General features: G+C 42.7%; 1 protein-coding gene across 1 annotated transcript; it reads right to left on the bottom strand.

Annotated features, from left to right (window-relative positions):
- Positions 1–7,550: 7,550 nt before the first annotated feature.
- Positions 7,551–14,735, bottom strand: LOC127044702 (protein-glutamine gamma-glutamyltransferase 5-like). Its single transcript, XM_050939773.1, has 9 exons — positions 14,642–14,735; positions 13,328–13,446; positions 12,131–12,259; positions 11,696–11,873; positions 10,582–10,714; positions 9,892–9,995; positions 9,537–9,779; positions 8,245–8,571; positions 7,551–7,657 (listed from the first exon to the last, which is right to left on the bottom strand). Exons 1-9 carry the CDS (start codon positions 14,718–14,720, stop codon positions 7,551–7,553), a joined length of 1,419 nt encoding a protein of 472 aa, XP_050795730.1. The 5' UTR covers positions 14,721–14,735.
- Between the last annotated feature and the right edge of the window lie 1,524 nt (positions 14,736–16,259).

Here is a 16,259-nt window from a genome sequence, read left to right as displayed (position 1 = left end):
AAGCTTGCCCTGTGTTCAACCACCTCCAGCCACTCATAGAGGGTTGAATGTGGGCTGGGACAGGCTCCTCGCTGTGTGCATTGCAACTTGGAGTATGTGGGGGGGGGTCGCAGTTCTAGTCACTCAAATTTGGCCCAGCCACCCCTCCATCATCATTATGATGGAGGCGTGGCCAAGCAAAATCTGAGTGGCATTGTACCAGAGATTTTTGTTTTGTTTTATTTCATAGTATAGATTGGTTCTTATCTTATTTTTAAATACTTCGCATTTGCAAAAAACACTCTGGTCTTTACCCGTACTGGATGAAGCTCTGCCTGAGTGGTTACATCTCCTTCATGACCAGGAGACTCTCATCCCCATTAGCTGCAGATTCTGTCTCTCACTCTTATTGGGGGCTATGTGGCAGAGGCAATCTAGGCTTCTTCTCTATGATTCAAGCCATGGAGAATCTTAAAAAGTCCTAGCTGTCCTCCAGGGTTCTAACCATACAGATCCTGCCTAGAACATAGTCCCCAACATGGTCCCAGCCACAGAACCTGTGGTAGAGTGTGATGGATGGAGTGGCACTACATAGGTAGTTACTCTGGTTGTGTCTCAGTGGCAATACGTGGGTTGGGGAACCACACTTTAGGAGGGTTTCTATGATCGGGAAGTGCAAATTCGAGGGATGCATATGAGGAAATTTGAGATGGAGAGCCAACCAGAGAGAGGGAGGTGTGGTGAAGGGGAAGCCAAGGGGGAATATTTGGGAAGAATTATTGATACAAATGAAGTGATGCAAATTAAATTATGAAAACGAGGGCATTGTCTTATTTGCATAAATGCTCCAAACTTCTGAGCCTGCCTTCTCAGCAGGCACAAAATCAAAACTCTAGTGCAACAGAAACACAGCAGTTAACAGTGTTAGCCAGCTGGCTACTAACTAGTTACAAGTGTCTGTATTATATTAGATTTCCTTACAACTCATTTCAGGTGGGGTTGCATAGTTTCTGACTGGGTAAAGCCTGGAATAAAATATTCTGTAATTAAATTGTGATGAAAAATAATGTTTCTAAATATCCTAATGGACAGCGAGGATTGAGGTGGGCAATGCTTAATAAGAAACATCTGTTCAGCAGGTGACTGTTCAAATCTGAATAACCATGGTGGTTGCAGAGGGTAAGTATATTCATAAATATACTTGTGTGAATTGGAGAGTTTTACATACCCTAATATGACTACATGAGTGGAGGCATGCAAAGTTGATTGTGTTTAACAAGCAGCTTTTCTAGATCTCAAAGCTTACTGTTTTACCACTACCTAACAGTTCAATGTTTCTCTTTTTTCTTACATATTAATTGTCACTGTGTTGAAACCTTTTAAAAACATAATTAGAACATTAAAATAAACAGCTTTTTTAATTGTATCACTTTACCTTTATTGGTATGGACATCAAGGAAAGAGCAACTTTGTTTCCTAAAGAGATTTCACTTCATGGTACTTATCCCTCATTTGAAGTCCAAATCATCTGTTCACAGGATCATAACTGGTTGTTATGGAAGTTATGTCAGATAATGATGTAGCTGTCACATGTTTTTAATTTACTTCCTTAAGAATTGCTCCACCTTAAGTACACAGTGCTGATATCCTTTAAATCCCTCTTCCTGTTTATCAGCCAGGCTTTGTTCCAGTAGCGATGTGTTCCATTGATCCTGGCACTTGAAGACCATGGAAGCAGAAAAGAATTAGTGTAGTGGCTGAGTGGAGAGATTAACTGTGAAGATAGGATTTAGTTTAATTGCCCATGTACGAATCTGTCCATTTTATACTGAGGCCAGATTGGGTAATTCAGGGATGGTGGGGGCTGGAGCCTCCAGTGATGGGAAATTAGAATTTTTTATTCGGGAGACATGAGTTCAAATTGAGAGAGAAGATTAGAGGAAGAAATGGAATAGAGAAGGATTGTGGCAGGTGCTATGAGGGATAAAAAAAAAAAAGAATCCACAGTCAAAAGTCTCTGCGGAGTTTTTCCTCCCCCCCCCACCCCCCCCCCCGTGAAAAGCTCTGAAAAGAAAGACAATTACTAGTTGTTGGTTTTTAACTTGTATTTTTATAGTCTGCCATGCAAGAAAGTTCTAGTAAAAAAGCTAATGGAGACAATGAAAACTGCATCGGAGACAGTGAATCATGCCTAACACAATACAATATCCAGGCAATGATCTTTTTTTTCCTGGCAAACACAAAATAACCTTTTCCACTCAGTACCATATCCCTGACATTGAAATACTTTACCCTGTTCATACATAGGGGTTGATGGTACCACTTCTCAGATTCCCCTAGTATGACTGAAATCTCATCAGGACACATGGCAAGGTGGGCTGCATAGCATAATATTGCAACTAATGGGTGCTCTAGCATTTGTGGCATCAGCAAAATTGTTTGAGCCCAAATCCCTAGCAAATATTCCATGCTGTACCATCAAGGAGGAAAAGACGGAAGGTGGGAGGTGTCTCGGCTAATTCAATGATTTGCTAAGAGGAAAATAAATAGAGATGCCACAGTAGACCTCAGAGGAGTTTTCATCCTAATAATGATAAGCCTTAGATTTCCAAAAGTTGTGAGAGGAGATCCGTGCTGAAATGAGAGATTCAGGTAGCAATGCTATACGATTTCCTCAATTTTCGGTGGCTCTGTTTTCTTTCCCCAATTCAAACACTGTGTCAGAAATGTCTTAGCAATAATTCTTTACTCTGTACTCATGAAATCCATGAAGTGGACCTAGAACTGGGCATTTTCCCATAGGTCTGAACATCCAAAATATATACGAAAAGGACTATACCAGAATATACTGTACAACAACCATGTGGTCACTTGCAAAGACCAAAGCAGTTAAGGTTGCTCACTAAATTTTGCAGCCTCTATAATTGGACTCACTGGATTTTTGACACTGGGAATGGAATATGGCCAGGCCTACAAATCCAAATATATCCCTAGAGTAACTCTTTTAACCTGAGTTTATTTGAAGCTAAGGCAAATTTGCCAGAGAGGGTTTGGGTGTGACCTCCACAATTCTAATTGCCTCATGGCAGCATTTAAAGCTGACCTGTGACATACTGATATCAGCAGCTAAGGTTCCAATGCCTCTTAAGCAAGACTTAAAAGAGGTGGCAGTCTCTGTTACTGATATACTACCAGAGTTACATCTGCTTAAATAATCTTGAGGTTGATACGGAGATGGAGAAAGAGATTGAAATCTGGTGTGAGCAGTGAAGCTCAGCAGGACTCACAACTAGGTGAGCAGTGCATACTGCTGAGAAATCAGTGGGAGAGAGGATGTCATTTATAAAGTCATTAGGCTGAGAAAGCAACCTGATTGGCTGATGAGCTGTGTGATTTTGAGATCCAGCAGTCCTGACTGGGAGCATACTCATTTGTCATAAAGAAAGTACCATGTTCCAGGTGGTTCAAACACAGTATCAAATGCGCTTCTCTGTTGCTGGGTGAACGCTGCGTCCTGGCACTCCTCAGAAGTGTGTATCAATGGCCAGAACCACAAATCCTGTTCTTTATTATCTTGTCTATTCCTCTCACTCTAAGAGTACAATTACCACTTCAAAATATCTTCCTGCATAACTTCATTTAGTTGCTTCAATCTTTACTTGTCTATTTTTGATGATATGTATTTGCATTCAGAACAGCTTAGCGCTCCCTTGTCAGAGCCCAGGCAGAACGGGGCAGAGTGTTATATTTAGAGCGGGGTGCTGAGTGGGACAGAGTGTCATATGTAGGGTGGGGGGCAGGGCGAGAGAGTGTGCCATAGGTAGATGTAGTGGCAGGGTGGGAGAGGGGGCCATATGTAGAGTAAGCATCAGAGCGGCCCAGAGAGCCATAGGCAGAGAGGGGACCAGAGCGGGACAGAGTGCCATATGCAGACTGAGGTTCAGTATGAGGCAGAGTACCATATGCAGAGCGCAATGTGGAGCTCCGTGCCGAGTAGGATGCAGGGACCCATGTGGAATTCCACACAGAATGGGAGGCCAAGCCCCTTGCCAAGCGGGGCACCGTGTTGCATGAAGGGCCCCACTTGGAGCCACACACAGAGCGGGCCGTTGGGACACTCACAGAGCGGGCCGCGGGGCGTGACACTGGGGCACACATCGAGCGGGCCGCAAAGCGAGACACTGGTGCACACGCAGAGTGGGCCACTGGCGGACTCACAGATTGGGATGCAAAGCGAGACACTGGGGCACACACAGAGCCAGACACAGATTGAGACACTGGGCCACACGTGAGGTGGGACACTGGAGCGGGCATAGAGCCACACGCAGCTTCGGTCATTGGGACACTCGTGGAGTAGGACGATGGAGTGGGCCCAGAGCTACACCCAGCTGAAGGTAATTGGAGACTCATGGCGTAAGATGGTGGAGCAGGCAGAGAGCCACCCATAGCTGGAGGCATCTGGAGACTCACAGCGTAGGATGGGGGAGTGGGCATAGAGCCACACATGCCTTGAACCACAGGGGCACACACAGGGTAGGATGCTTGAGTGGGCATAGAGCCACACATGCCTTGAACCACTGGGGCACACATGGGGTAGGATGCTTGAGTGGGCATAGAGCCACACATGCCTTGAACCACTGGGGCAGACATGAGGTGGGATGCTGGAGCGGACTTGGGATCACTCATAGAGAAAGAGACTGGGACTCCCAAGAGGCGGGACACATTGTCACACACAGAGCGGGACACACTGTCACTCATGGAGTAGGGGGCACTGGCAGCTGCAGCACGGTACACAGACTCACACATTGGGTGGCCGACAGGGAGGCACACATAATCATATACGAGGGGGCCACCAGAGTTACTCGCAGAGTTGCACACAGGGATGCACACATAGTCACACGCAGACTGGGGGTCGGAGTTGCACACGACCTGTGGGGAGGAGCCACACACGACCTGTGGGGAGGAGCCACACACGGCTTGGGGGGAGGAGCCACACACGGCTTGGGGGGAGGAGCCGCACACAACCTGTGGGGAGGAGCCGCACACAACCTGTGGGGAGGAGCCGCACACGGCTTGGGGGGCAGAGCTTTCCACAACAGCATTGGCATATCCTTTGCAGTAGCCAAACTTGTGGCATCTGAAGTTGGCCAGGAGCCGGTGACAACCTTCCCTGTAAGGTGTAAACTCCACTATGGTTCGTGCCAGGTGATTAGCAGCCAGTGTTCCCAAACTGAATGAATAGATAGAAAGGAAAGTGTTCTTTGTCACATACATAACTTATACTTATGCAGCAGTAGACACTGGTAGCAAAGATAGCATATTCCATCCTAACTTCACTTTAGGTCTTATATATGTGGTCTGTCTGACTACTTCAAGTTCATTGAGCTTTATTAGATGAGTTGTACATACTTAAATGAAAATGCACCTCAGTCGTTTTCTTTCAAGACTAAATAGTCCCAAACTTTGTCAATTTTTCCTCACAACCAGAAATACCAACAGATACTAACCAGTTGCTAAACTCCTTTTGGGGTAGGATGGCAAATACAGCAGGTACTAGGTGCCACCCTTCCCCAGGGGAGAATCTATGGGCTTATAAGGTGCCCTGGTGACTGACACTGCCTTTTTCCAATTTTGAATGAATTGTAGGTTAAAGAAAAGAACATTGGTCATAGTGACTGTTTAGCAATGTATATTTAGGGAGAGCCTCTTCACGGATTCAAAGGGATTCTTGTACTCTCCCCACTAATAGAGGCTCTGCCTAACATATGGGTACCTAATTAGCATTTGTCTCAAAGGAAAAAATGTGTTTCCTCCAATGGACAGTAGCTCTTAATTATTTTTCAATTATTACTTTAAAAAATGAAAGAATATGCACTTTCTCCTAGCACTAAATGCTCTATCATTTGCAAGAGAAACTAGACTCTCAATGCAGTCTCACAGCAAATGCATGGACAGGTGAAGAGATGAAGTCCTATTCAACAGTTGAACAACTGAAATCTTCCAATATCATATTCAACCCATGAAATCTGTTTAAATATTTGTTGAACTTACTCAATAGTCGTTGGCTCTTTGAACAGTCCACAACCTTCCAGGTTCAGTACACAGTTCCTCAGGTTCTCCTGGAGGGGATTGCTGAAGGAGATCTCTGCAGTGCACGTAGCATGCACCGTCGGTTTACCTAGGAGCTGATGAAAGACGCAGGAACTCTCTTATGAATCAGGTCCCATACGAGGAGAGCTAGAAAGATTAGGGCTGCTCAGCTTAGAAAAGGGACAAGTTGGGGGTTTGTGATAGAGGATTATAAAATCATGAATGGTGTGGAAAATGTGAATAGAGAAGTGTAATTTACTCTGATAACACAAAAACCAGAGGTCACCCAATGAAATTAACAGGCAGCAGGATTAAGAGAAATAAGAAGTACTTTTTCACACAACATACAATTATCCTGTGGAACTCATTGCCATAAGATGTTGTGAGGTCCAAAAGTATAACTGGGTTAAAAAAAAACAACCTAGATCAGTTCATGGACTATAGGACCATTAATGGCTATTAACCAATATGGTCATGGATGCAACCTCATGCTTGGGGCAACCCTAAACCTCTGACTACCAGAAGCTGGAAGGGGGAAACAAGAGTGGTTCTCTCCAGAATTGCCCTGTAATGTATCCTCTGGTACTGGCCATTGTCAGAGACAGGATACTGGGATAGATGGATCATTGGTCTGATCCAGAATGGCTGTTCTTACATTCTTGCATCCCTAAAAAAGATAGCATTTAGACTAGATTAGGATTTTAATAAAGCTGAAATATAAATAAGGAAATAAATGGAGATTTAAAAAGGGAGAGTTATTCGCCTAAAAATCCCTTCCTGATTTAAAGTTGGCAGACATCTCTCCTATGAGATGGGGTCAATTGTTATTAGATTCAAAATCAAATTCTCTATTGGTAAAATGAAAAATAAAGAAAGTTCTGTTGCTTCCGAATTTTTCAGCACTGCAACCAGGCACAGTGATCTAGGGATAGATCTGTGTGTGTGAGTGTGAGAAAGAGTTTCTTAGACCAATGAGTGTCCCATGTGTATGTGGTGCAACTAAGGAATGTGCTTTACCTTAATATCAACAGGAGGTTTGTTAATCACAATATCTCTGTTCACCATCAGGACTTCACCACCACATTCTGGCTCTGAGACAGCTACCACTCTCATAATGTTGTAGTCAGAGAGATGAGACCCATACTGGTCAAATGGTATGTGTAGTGGAATTGTTTTCACTGCAAAGAAAAATTATTTTAATCACTAATCTGTTTCTCTCATCTGATATTTCCTGGCATTTCCACCCTGTAATTTGACTGGCATTAAACAGTATGCGTTATACAGTAGCTTGTTGAATGTCATGGCATCCCTTTGTCTTTGAGTGCAGACATGACATCTGCTGGTTAAAGAAGATGCACTACTATCCTCAGCACAGTGGCCAGTTTCAAGGATCTTTAAGTATATCATTGCATTCACCAGGAAGTTCCTCCTTAATTAAAATTTCAAAGCAGAAGATTTTATTGTGCTGTGTTTCCTAATCCTCAGTGATATCCCAATCTCAAGAATTTAAATTTAGTAAAAATGAATCCAAACACTAAGGAGGCGATGGCTTGATATTCATATCGTATATGGAAAGAGCTTGTCGCCTCTAGAAAGTAAAATTATATTAATCACAAGCTAAGTGTTTGTGATATGACAGCTCTCCTGTCTTCTTTATTCCATGGCTTAACTAGTAGTGCTTGGAATGTTCAAGGCCTGGGATCCCATTTCCCTTGAGAGATATTATAATCTCCTCTAGTCAAAGATATACATAAATATCCTCAAACCTTTGGCTGATATCACAGCTTTTAGAGAACTGTAGCTAAGATAATTCAGTGTACTTAACATAAAACTGTTCCTTAGTTAAAAACCAGACCAGAAGATTTAACGGTAATGAACTTCTGAATGCTCACCAATATCCCTAACCTTTGGAATTTAGCTCTGGTAGAAATTAATCCAGCAGGGCCTACGAGCCACCCAGAGGCATACAAGCAGTGAATTTGCTGATCTTTGGAGGATCAGAACAAAAGCAATCCAACTGTCAATATTAAAGGATAGAGATCCCCAGTATTTTAATCTTCTGGGGCTGTTAAAAGGCCTCTGACTAATCCTAATCACAAGTATTGACCTATCTGCTGAGGATAGTGTTGACTTTGGATCAATAGGAGTGAATTAGATAGCTCCAATGTTTCTTACCTTCTCTTGGACCCAGAATGACATTCATATTGTCCTTCCAGAACTGATCCAATGGACATCCATTGCATGTCATCACTTGAGCACACAAGTTGAAATTCAGGTTCTTGGGCTCCTTTCGTAAGTTTTCAAGCACCCATTGCAGACAGACATCTTGGCCATATACAGGGCAATTAGCCATCTTAAGCCTCATAGCAATACCAGCATCACTCAGGAATGGGCTTCGGAGAGATGCTAACTCTCTGTCTATATCTGAATTGGGAGCATTACAGTATCCAGAATGAATTTTTCTATAAGCTCTGTAAAATGCTTCTTTGTCTTTCATAGAACCTGTTGAAGAAGATATGGGACATTTAACCTGTTGGAGATGCAAGAGAGCATAACAACTCCCTCAGTCCCAAAAATGATTAAATTCCTTCTTCTTTTCTCCTCTCCTTAGAGCTTAATCTGGTACAGTTAAGTGCCGAACATAAAGAAAATGCACCTCCTCTCCAATACATGGCAGTTCAAGGAGACAGGAATGCTGAAAGAAAATCACTTGGAAAACATGCTTAGTTGCAGTTTGTTACCTTTTTATACATGTAGAGTAAATAAATAAAAAAACAGGCATTCAACATAAGTCTCAGAACAGCATTACAAGGACCAGAATGTATACAATAGACCACATTACATATATCTGTCTAAACACTAGAGACATCCATATGAAGACACTCTCGCAAATGTCCAGCTTCTTAACTTTGCTCCTGTTGTCCCTCAGACATAGTCAGCCAGGGGTTTCATTTTTCCAATTAGCTCCAACCCATTCCTGTAAGTGTTGTGCTGTATAATCCTTTAACTACTGTTGAATGGTGAATGTATCCCAGTAACAACTGACAAAAAAAAATGAATATGAGGGTATATTGGATATGTCAGGTGGCTAACTGATGAGCATGTGTGTTGACATTGCTGTACACTAGGTGAGAATGAAGAGGTTAACTCTTGCTTAAAGAATGATTTAGGGCCTTTCAGAGGTCCTAAAAAACCCAATCCTGGTCTCTATTACCCAGCTAAGGAACAGGCAGGGCCAGAATACATATGAAAATAGTGGGAGTGAATGACTTTAAGCACAATCTTTTAAAAAAATTAATTATATTTAGAAGCCTTTGGAATAAGCTTACTTTCCAACAACTAGGTCAGTCTGGAGAAGTTTTACTTAAAACTGGGAACTTTCACAATGAACAGAATGTGTTTGTTTATATTTCTTATGATCAGCATTTCAAATTCCTGTGAATCAAGGTAAAGTCTTTGGTCCATACCTAATTCATACTTGTAAGCTCTGGTGATATCCTCCCGTAGGTCACTACCAATGCACTTGGTGCTGATGTATTGCCCACAAGGCCATGTGTCATAGTGTAGTTTTGTCTTTGAGACAGAGCCTTGGGAAAGCCAGCCAACACAGCTTGCATTCAGCCGAGAGAACATATGATGGCCGTCATAGTCCAAGTCCAGATCTCCATCTTTGATGCTTCTGACCCAAGTAGGACCACAGCATATTGAACCTAACACAGATCAAGTCAACCATATTACTACATTATGTAACATAGGATGCCTACTATACAACCTGAAGAATAGGACAGTAATGACATTTACAGAAACATAGGGTTCATTTACCTCTACCAGTCTCCAGGGGTGTTGGATCCAGACACTGCCAATCACCACAACATTGATTTAGATCTCTGCGGGCCATCCAAGATTCATTCCAGCAGTGGTAGCTCCTGTAGCATGTAAAAGTTCAGAGACTTTGTAAAGAATTCTCTGGGGCCAGTCTTTGGTACAAGTCAAAATTCTGGATCAATCAGACTAGAACAGGGGTAGGGTGGGAATATGAAAGCTACCATTGATGTGTGAAATTGATCTAGCTGGGTGAATGCTGTATTGGGAGCAGATACTACAGTCACAGAGCTCTACACGAATGATAAGAAGCCTCAAGAAGTCAGCTATCAAAGAGCTGATTATCAACTAGGTGATCATGATGGAAGATGATGGCCCTGATCCCTGAAGGATTTGTTTCTCATGATCCAGTCAGTATTTTTGGAGCCACTCCAAGATAGATGGCCTCATTTGCAGGTAGTATTAAGTACTTATGAATTTGGTGAAAGTTTTATGAGCATCTGATTCTCGTGTAGATTCAGCAATCAAGCTAGTACCACTAGTGCATAATTATATCGTCTTGCAATGTGTCATTATGAAATAGAATTATTGCAACAGTCTTGCAACACTAAAGAAATGGTCCACGGTCAGGCTTATGTGAGTTCTTGTACATCAGTAATAGCATTCACTCATTGTTGATTTCACACTTACCAAAGACTGTCTTTGCCACGCAGTGTTTTGCCAGTACAATCAAAAAGTTCATTGACAACAAGGGCGTTCTCAGCACGTTGAGGAGAATAGAAGTTTGTGACAACACGGCTTGGGATTCCCAAACATCTCATCACTGTAAGGGAAAAAGTGCTCCAGAGTCCAGAAAACTTACTCAAAAGTCCCTATAAAGAATGCTTTCCTGGAATAAGTTAACCCATTCCTTTCCTTCTTATTTTTCAAGAAATTTCTCCTATAATTGACACATAACAAGTAAATAGTTTGAGCTAAAATCTCCAACAAAAAACACTAAATGCACATAACACTAATGGTGCAAAGTCAGCTTCAGTAGGGGACTTCATTTTGGTGCTGGAAAAGTAGCAAAGGGGGACACAGTAGTAGGAAATAGGATGTTAGGCTTTCTTCCTCGGTCCTTTAGTAGGCTCAGTAATAAGTGTCTGACTAACAAAACATCAAGAGTCCTCTATAATGTTAATTGCAAACAAAGCACAGATTCAATATCACTATGTTATAAAACATCCCCATCAACCAACTTGGAAACTGATTTACCTCAGTAATCAATCACTTATAACCCTGCCAATGGAATTTCTGTGTTGTCTAGCTCACTAAAATATCCTCTCTTTTCATAGGAAAGGATAGTAGTTTGCAGCTCATTGCTTTGGCTCCCAGATTTTAGGAAGAGATACAGACAAGCATTTTATTGCAATTGTCACTGCTTCATCTTCTGATTCATCATCCAAGCTTGTGCTAGAAGAATATACTACCACATACAGTACACTGTTCTTATTCTGCCTTTTATCACTGGAGGAAATGCTCAGCAAGTGCTGGAGCATATAGTAATGACTGGAGTCAGGGCCAGAAGGATGAGTACTGCTTTTCTTCCTGCTGTGACCAATGCTGAGACAAAGCTGGATCTCACTCTAGTCAGCAATTTTATAGTGAATTTATTTTGGTGGTAAAAAATAGATCCACTTTTTTTTCTAGTGATATGCAGATCAGGTGAGCTGCTTGCTATAGGCTTTTGGGGGAGGGTTATTTTCCTTGATATATCATTCCCCACCAACTTGTGGGGTGGGGGACAGGAAGGCTAGCTTACCTGTGCACATTACTGACGCAAGAGATGCAGAGTCTCCATATCTGACTGGTCTGCATCTGCCTTTATACCATTGCTGAAGGATGGGAACACTTCCATTCCATGACAGTGGTTTAGCCCCCTGCAAGTAATCATTGTTCTGTGGGAGCTTCATGATGCTGTTGCTGCTATGGCCACAGATCTGGAAAACAGACAAGAACAAATCTAAATACCTGATCACTTCTCTACATCCTAAGACTTTTCCAAGATACAAATTCTGCACTGAGCTATTAAAACTGTGGAAATTCTGATTTGCATGGTTAGTCAAATTCCTCCCTGTTTAGCTCCATATGTGGTATATGTGTGTGTGTGGTTCCTGTGTCTTTCACTCTTCTCCTACAACATAGCTCACTGCTGATGATGCATTCAGAGGTCATATGTGATTACCCATTCACTTACCATGTGGTTTACCACCATGCTGACATGCACAGGATCATTGCGCCAACTACTTTCTCGGTTAGAGTCATGATGGTAATTTGCACCCATATCCAGGAGTTTCAGGCAGATATCCAGAATGCCATCTTCAAACTATGTGCACAAGGAAAGAAGGCTGTTACAGACACTATGGAATGCTGGTTTTGATAAGTTTCCTTTTGTTCTCCTTTTATTGCTGTGATCTCTTCATGATGTGAGCAGAGCCCTTTTTTTTAAGGCCTGCACTGAGGGCTTTGCATTGTATCTCATATCTACTGGCAGAAAGGAAATGATTCCTGTTAGAACATGTCAGGGATACTCCTTGCTTGGCCAATGGAATCAATTCCATCTTTCATTCAGAGGCCTAATATGAAGTATGCCCCCCACTTCTTCCAGGGAAGTCTCTACAGCCTTCTCAACCCCCGTAGGGCCAAAGTGAAGTTAATTCACCATTCCCCAGGGTTGAGTGTCTATCCTGTAGTCCTCACTAGGGCTGGGTGGGAAGTGGTTTTCCCATCCTGTGAAAACTTTTGAGTTTTCAAAATGTTTCTTGTTCTGTAGCTGTTTTCTTTTGAATTTGTTTTGTGAAAATCAGAGAAAGAGACACCCACCCAGAGTAGCCAGATGGTTAGGGCTCACACCTGGGATGTGAAAGGTTCAAATTCTTGATCTGATGATGCAAAGCAGTGACTTTAACTTGGATCTCCCACATACTAGGTAAGTGTGCTAACCTTCAGGCCTTAGAATCATTTTCTCTCCCTGACCCAATGAATATTGATATAAAGTGGAACAAGTCCAGTAGGAGAGATTGACTGATTGACTGTATAGTCCAGCGGTTAGGGCACTTCCTGTGCTGGGAGGGAGACAGGTTCTGAATCAGGCAAAGTCTGGATCAGTGGAACGCCTGGCCCCTCACCACTGGGCTATCAGGTCTCTCTGCTCTAGTGGTTGCAAGGTGGATTTTTTTTTACCGTATGTTAAAGTATTGAGATTGGAGCATGGTCTGGAATGGCACAAGAAAAACTCATGAAATTCTGTAAAATACCAGATATTTATGTAAATCTTGGATTGCACCAGTGCAACAGAAAGCAAGATCAGTCTGGCTAGGCTCTGTCAATATCATCTTTTGAATTATTGTTGGGTTCCACAAGTTCTGAACAAGTCTCACAGTGTGACATTTACCTGTCCAAAGTGCCATGGTCTAGAAGTAATGTACTTGTGAACTCCCTGGTACAGCATTCCTTGTTCATTCAGGACATATTCTTTTCTGTGGGCTTCATTGTACATATACACTGGGTCATCTGGAAAAGAAGCAGAGACAGAACTATCACTCTAATTTCTGTACCACTCACTTTCTCTTTCCCTTCTCTCTTTACAAATCTGCTGCTTTTCCTGTCTTTTTAAACTTGAAGCTGAGCAACATATTAAAGTGTGTCATCTCCTTGGAAATGTTGTTAGAGTTTTGGATAAATTGTTTAATAACTCACTGTATATGTAGAAGCTTGATTTTTGTCAAATCATTTTTCCTTTAACTGGTCTCACCCAACTTTAAATACGTACAGCCTGAATTTCAGAGATCCTGAGAATCTCCAATTTCCATTGATATTGCAGTTACTAAGCACATCTGAAATTCAAACAGTGTGTGTTTAAATTTGGCACTTAAAAAACAAGGCATGCAAAATTACAGACTGTTTTTGAATATTTGGCAATTACTGACTCACTTAAGGTCATACAGGGTAGGTCTACACAGCCTGGCTGTGACAGGTCTGTGTCAGCTGACTCAGGCTCATGGGTTTCAGGCTGTGGGGTAAAAAATTGCTGTGTTGACATTTTGGGCTCAGTTGGACCCCAGGAGCTAGGACCCTCCCGCCCCCCATCATGGGGTCCCAGGGCTTGGGATCCAGTCAGAACCTGAAAGTCTATACAGCAATTTTACAGCCCTGCAAGGCCAAGCTCCATGAGCCCGAGCCAATTGACATGGGCTAGCCATAGATGTTTAATTGTTGTGTAGGTGTACCCACAGAGTCAGTAGTAACAGCCAGGAACATTACCCAAACCTACTGACTCCTGCCCTGTGCTCTATCCACAGGATAGCGGCCTCCCAGCTCAAACTTCAGAGCGGTATCATGAAGCGCTTTAATATTCTGATGGAAAGTGCCGTAGAAGTGGTGGGGGAAACATTATACTTTAAAACTAATGGCATTAAGTGATCAAATGAAAAAAATGAGCTCCTAATGTCTCTGGATTTTGGAGTCCTCAAAATCTAGATTGGGAGATCCCAGCACTTGCAGGAGAGAAAAAGAACATGCACAATTTGAACCTGAATTGCACATCTCAAGTCCATCTCGTCTGAGAATATTTTTAACTATCCCAAACATCCTCTCCCCTTGAGGCAACTGTTCCTTATAGTTTTGTTAATTTCATACTCCTTCTATAAGCAAAATAATAAATATCCCCAGCATTTCTCTAACCACAGATTTCCTATGGGCTTCTTACCAGCACACCAAGGATTAAAGAGGATGTAAAAGTCTCCTAGGCAGCGGTCATATGTGCGATTACAAGATGTGACGTGCATGTTGAGAATGTGGCGGCCAATACAGGCATTGGTCGGTGGAAACAGGGTGATGTTCATGCACTTTTTTTGATGTGGTTTGTAGCAAGCACTCCAGCAGCTGTGATCTATCCATTTGCCTAGAGAGAAGTTGCACTTCGTCCCATTTGACTCACAGGGTCTGAGGCCTTTTCAGAAAAGGAAAAATACAAGTCTGAATAAAAATGGACAAATCATACTCCACAGACACATACTTTGTCAAAATTACATTTGCAATGTAAAGCTTCTAAGATATAAGGTCTCTTATTTATGTGAATAATGCATAGCACGGTTGGGGAGAAATTAAAACTTTACATGAAATGCAAGGGGGCTTGGAGAAGGTATCTATCGGCATAGGTGGTGAATGAGGAAAGATTATTTATTAGCAGAGGACTGAGGGAAGACCACACATCTTCATGCAGTTTGGAAGTGATTACCTGTCTCCACAGTGAAGGAGATGGTGTCCCTGGAGTCATCCCATTCCCGGTTTTGGAAGTTCACATAAAAGTTGAAGGCCTGACCTCTCCTCACTATCTGTTTGTCAGTGCCAAAGAAATGAGTGTTATGGTTGTTGCAGTTGTGAGGACAATTCAGGTCTACATCTCCTGTTGCAATAGCTGCAGGAAAAGAGAGGAATAATCCCAATGAGAACAAAATATATCATTGAGGACTCATTATTTAACAGCTGTTGCCAAGGCTTCCTGCGGGAGGGGGAAAAGATGACAGACAAACATAGAGCATAGCAATTAATCAAAGCAATATATTTTCATTCTGAAGAACTAGTTAAAGAACAAGAAATATTTCAAATCTTCAAAAGGGTTGAGGAACTGGTCAGTAGAAGCAAATAGGGCATATGCCCATATGAAGTTAGTTTCCTTTGCAGCAGAGGTGAAAGTAAGCCAGTATGGGCCGGTACGGAGGACTGGTAAGAAAAGGAGACTGCCTGAGGGAGGGAGAAGCCTGCCCCCTGCATAAAAATAGTTTAAACTCAGCTGTTCCCTGAGCGGTTCAGCCTCCCAGGGTTAGGAGCGGTTTCTGGCATCCTTCTTAATTTCACTCACAATAGCAGGGGGGAGGGTGTGTTTGACCATGTCAGCGGCAGTCCTTTTCTGCTCCAGGGATGAGGGGATCTCTCCAATACTAATATACACAACAAATACAAGCATTTGGCTGCACAGCTTAAATCCAGAGCTAATAAAAGCAGGTGGAAGGGGAAAACTCACTGTCCCATTGGTTTCTCATCTCCTCCTTCCCCCTCCTCCAGCCAGGCTGCAGACACGGCTCTGCATTCCTCACCATCCCCACCCCCTCCTCAGCAGAGGTTCTCCTCTAGGTTCTAGCTTGCAGTAGGGAGACTGGCTGAGATGCCTGGTGCTGCTGCCTGCATAAGAACAATTTAAACTCAGCTGTTCCCTGCGCAGTTCAACCCCCAGCATTAGGACCCCGTTTCTGGCATCCTTGTTAATTTCATTCCCAGTTGTTGTTTGGGGGGGGGAGGGTGTGGGTGACCAGGGCAGGGGCAGT

The sequence above is a fragment of the Gopherus flavomarginatus genome, chromosome 2 (assembly GCF_025201925.1).
Source record: "Gopherus flavomarginatus isolate rGopFla2 chromosome 2, rGopFla2.mat.asm, whole genome shotgun sequence".
NCBI lineage: Eukaryota > Metazoa > Chordata > Testudines > Testudinidae > Gopherus > Gopherus flavomarginatus.
This window is presented reverse-complemented; position numbering and strand designations above follow the sequence as displayed.

What these genes read in the sequence shown, in the direction of transcription:
- LOC127044702 (XM_050939773.1), bottom strand. Translation starts at nt 14,720, where the DNA reads ATGCACGTCACATCTTGTAATCGCACATATGACCGCTGCCTAGGAGAC. An exon ending in CTTTAATCCTTGGTGTGCTG is followed by an intron (nt 13,447 to 14,641) that starts GTAAGAAGCCCA and finishes CTTCTTTTCCAG; the next exon opens with ATGACCCAGTGTATATGTAC. An exon ending in ACCCCTGGAGACTGGTAGAG is followed by an intron (nt 9,780 to 9,891) that starts GTAAATGAACCC and finishes GATCTGTGTTAG; the next exon opens with GTTCAATATGCTGTGGTCCT.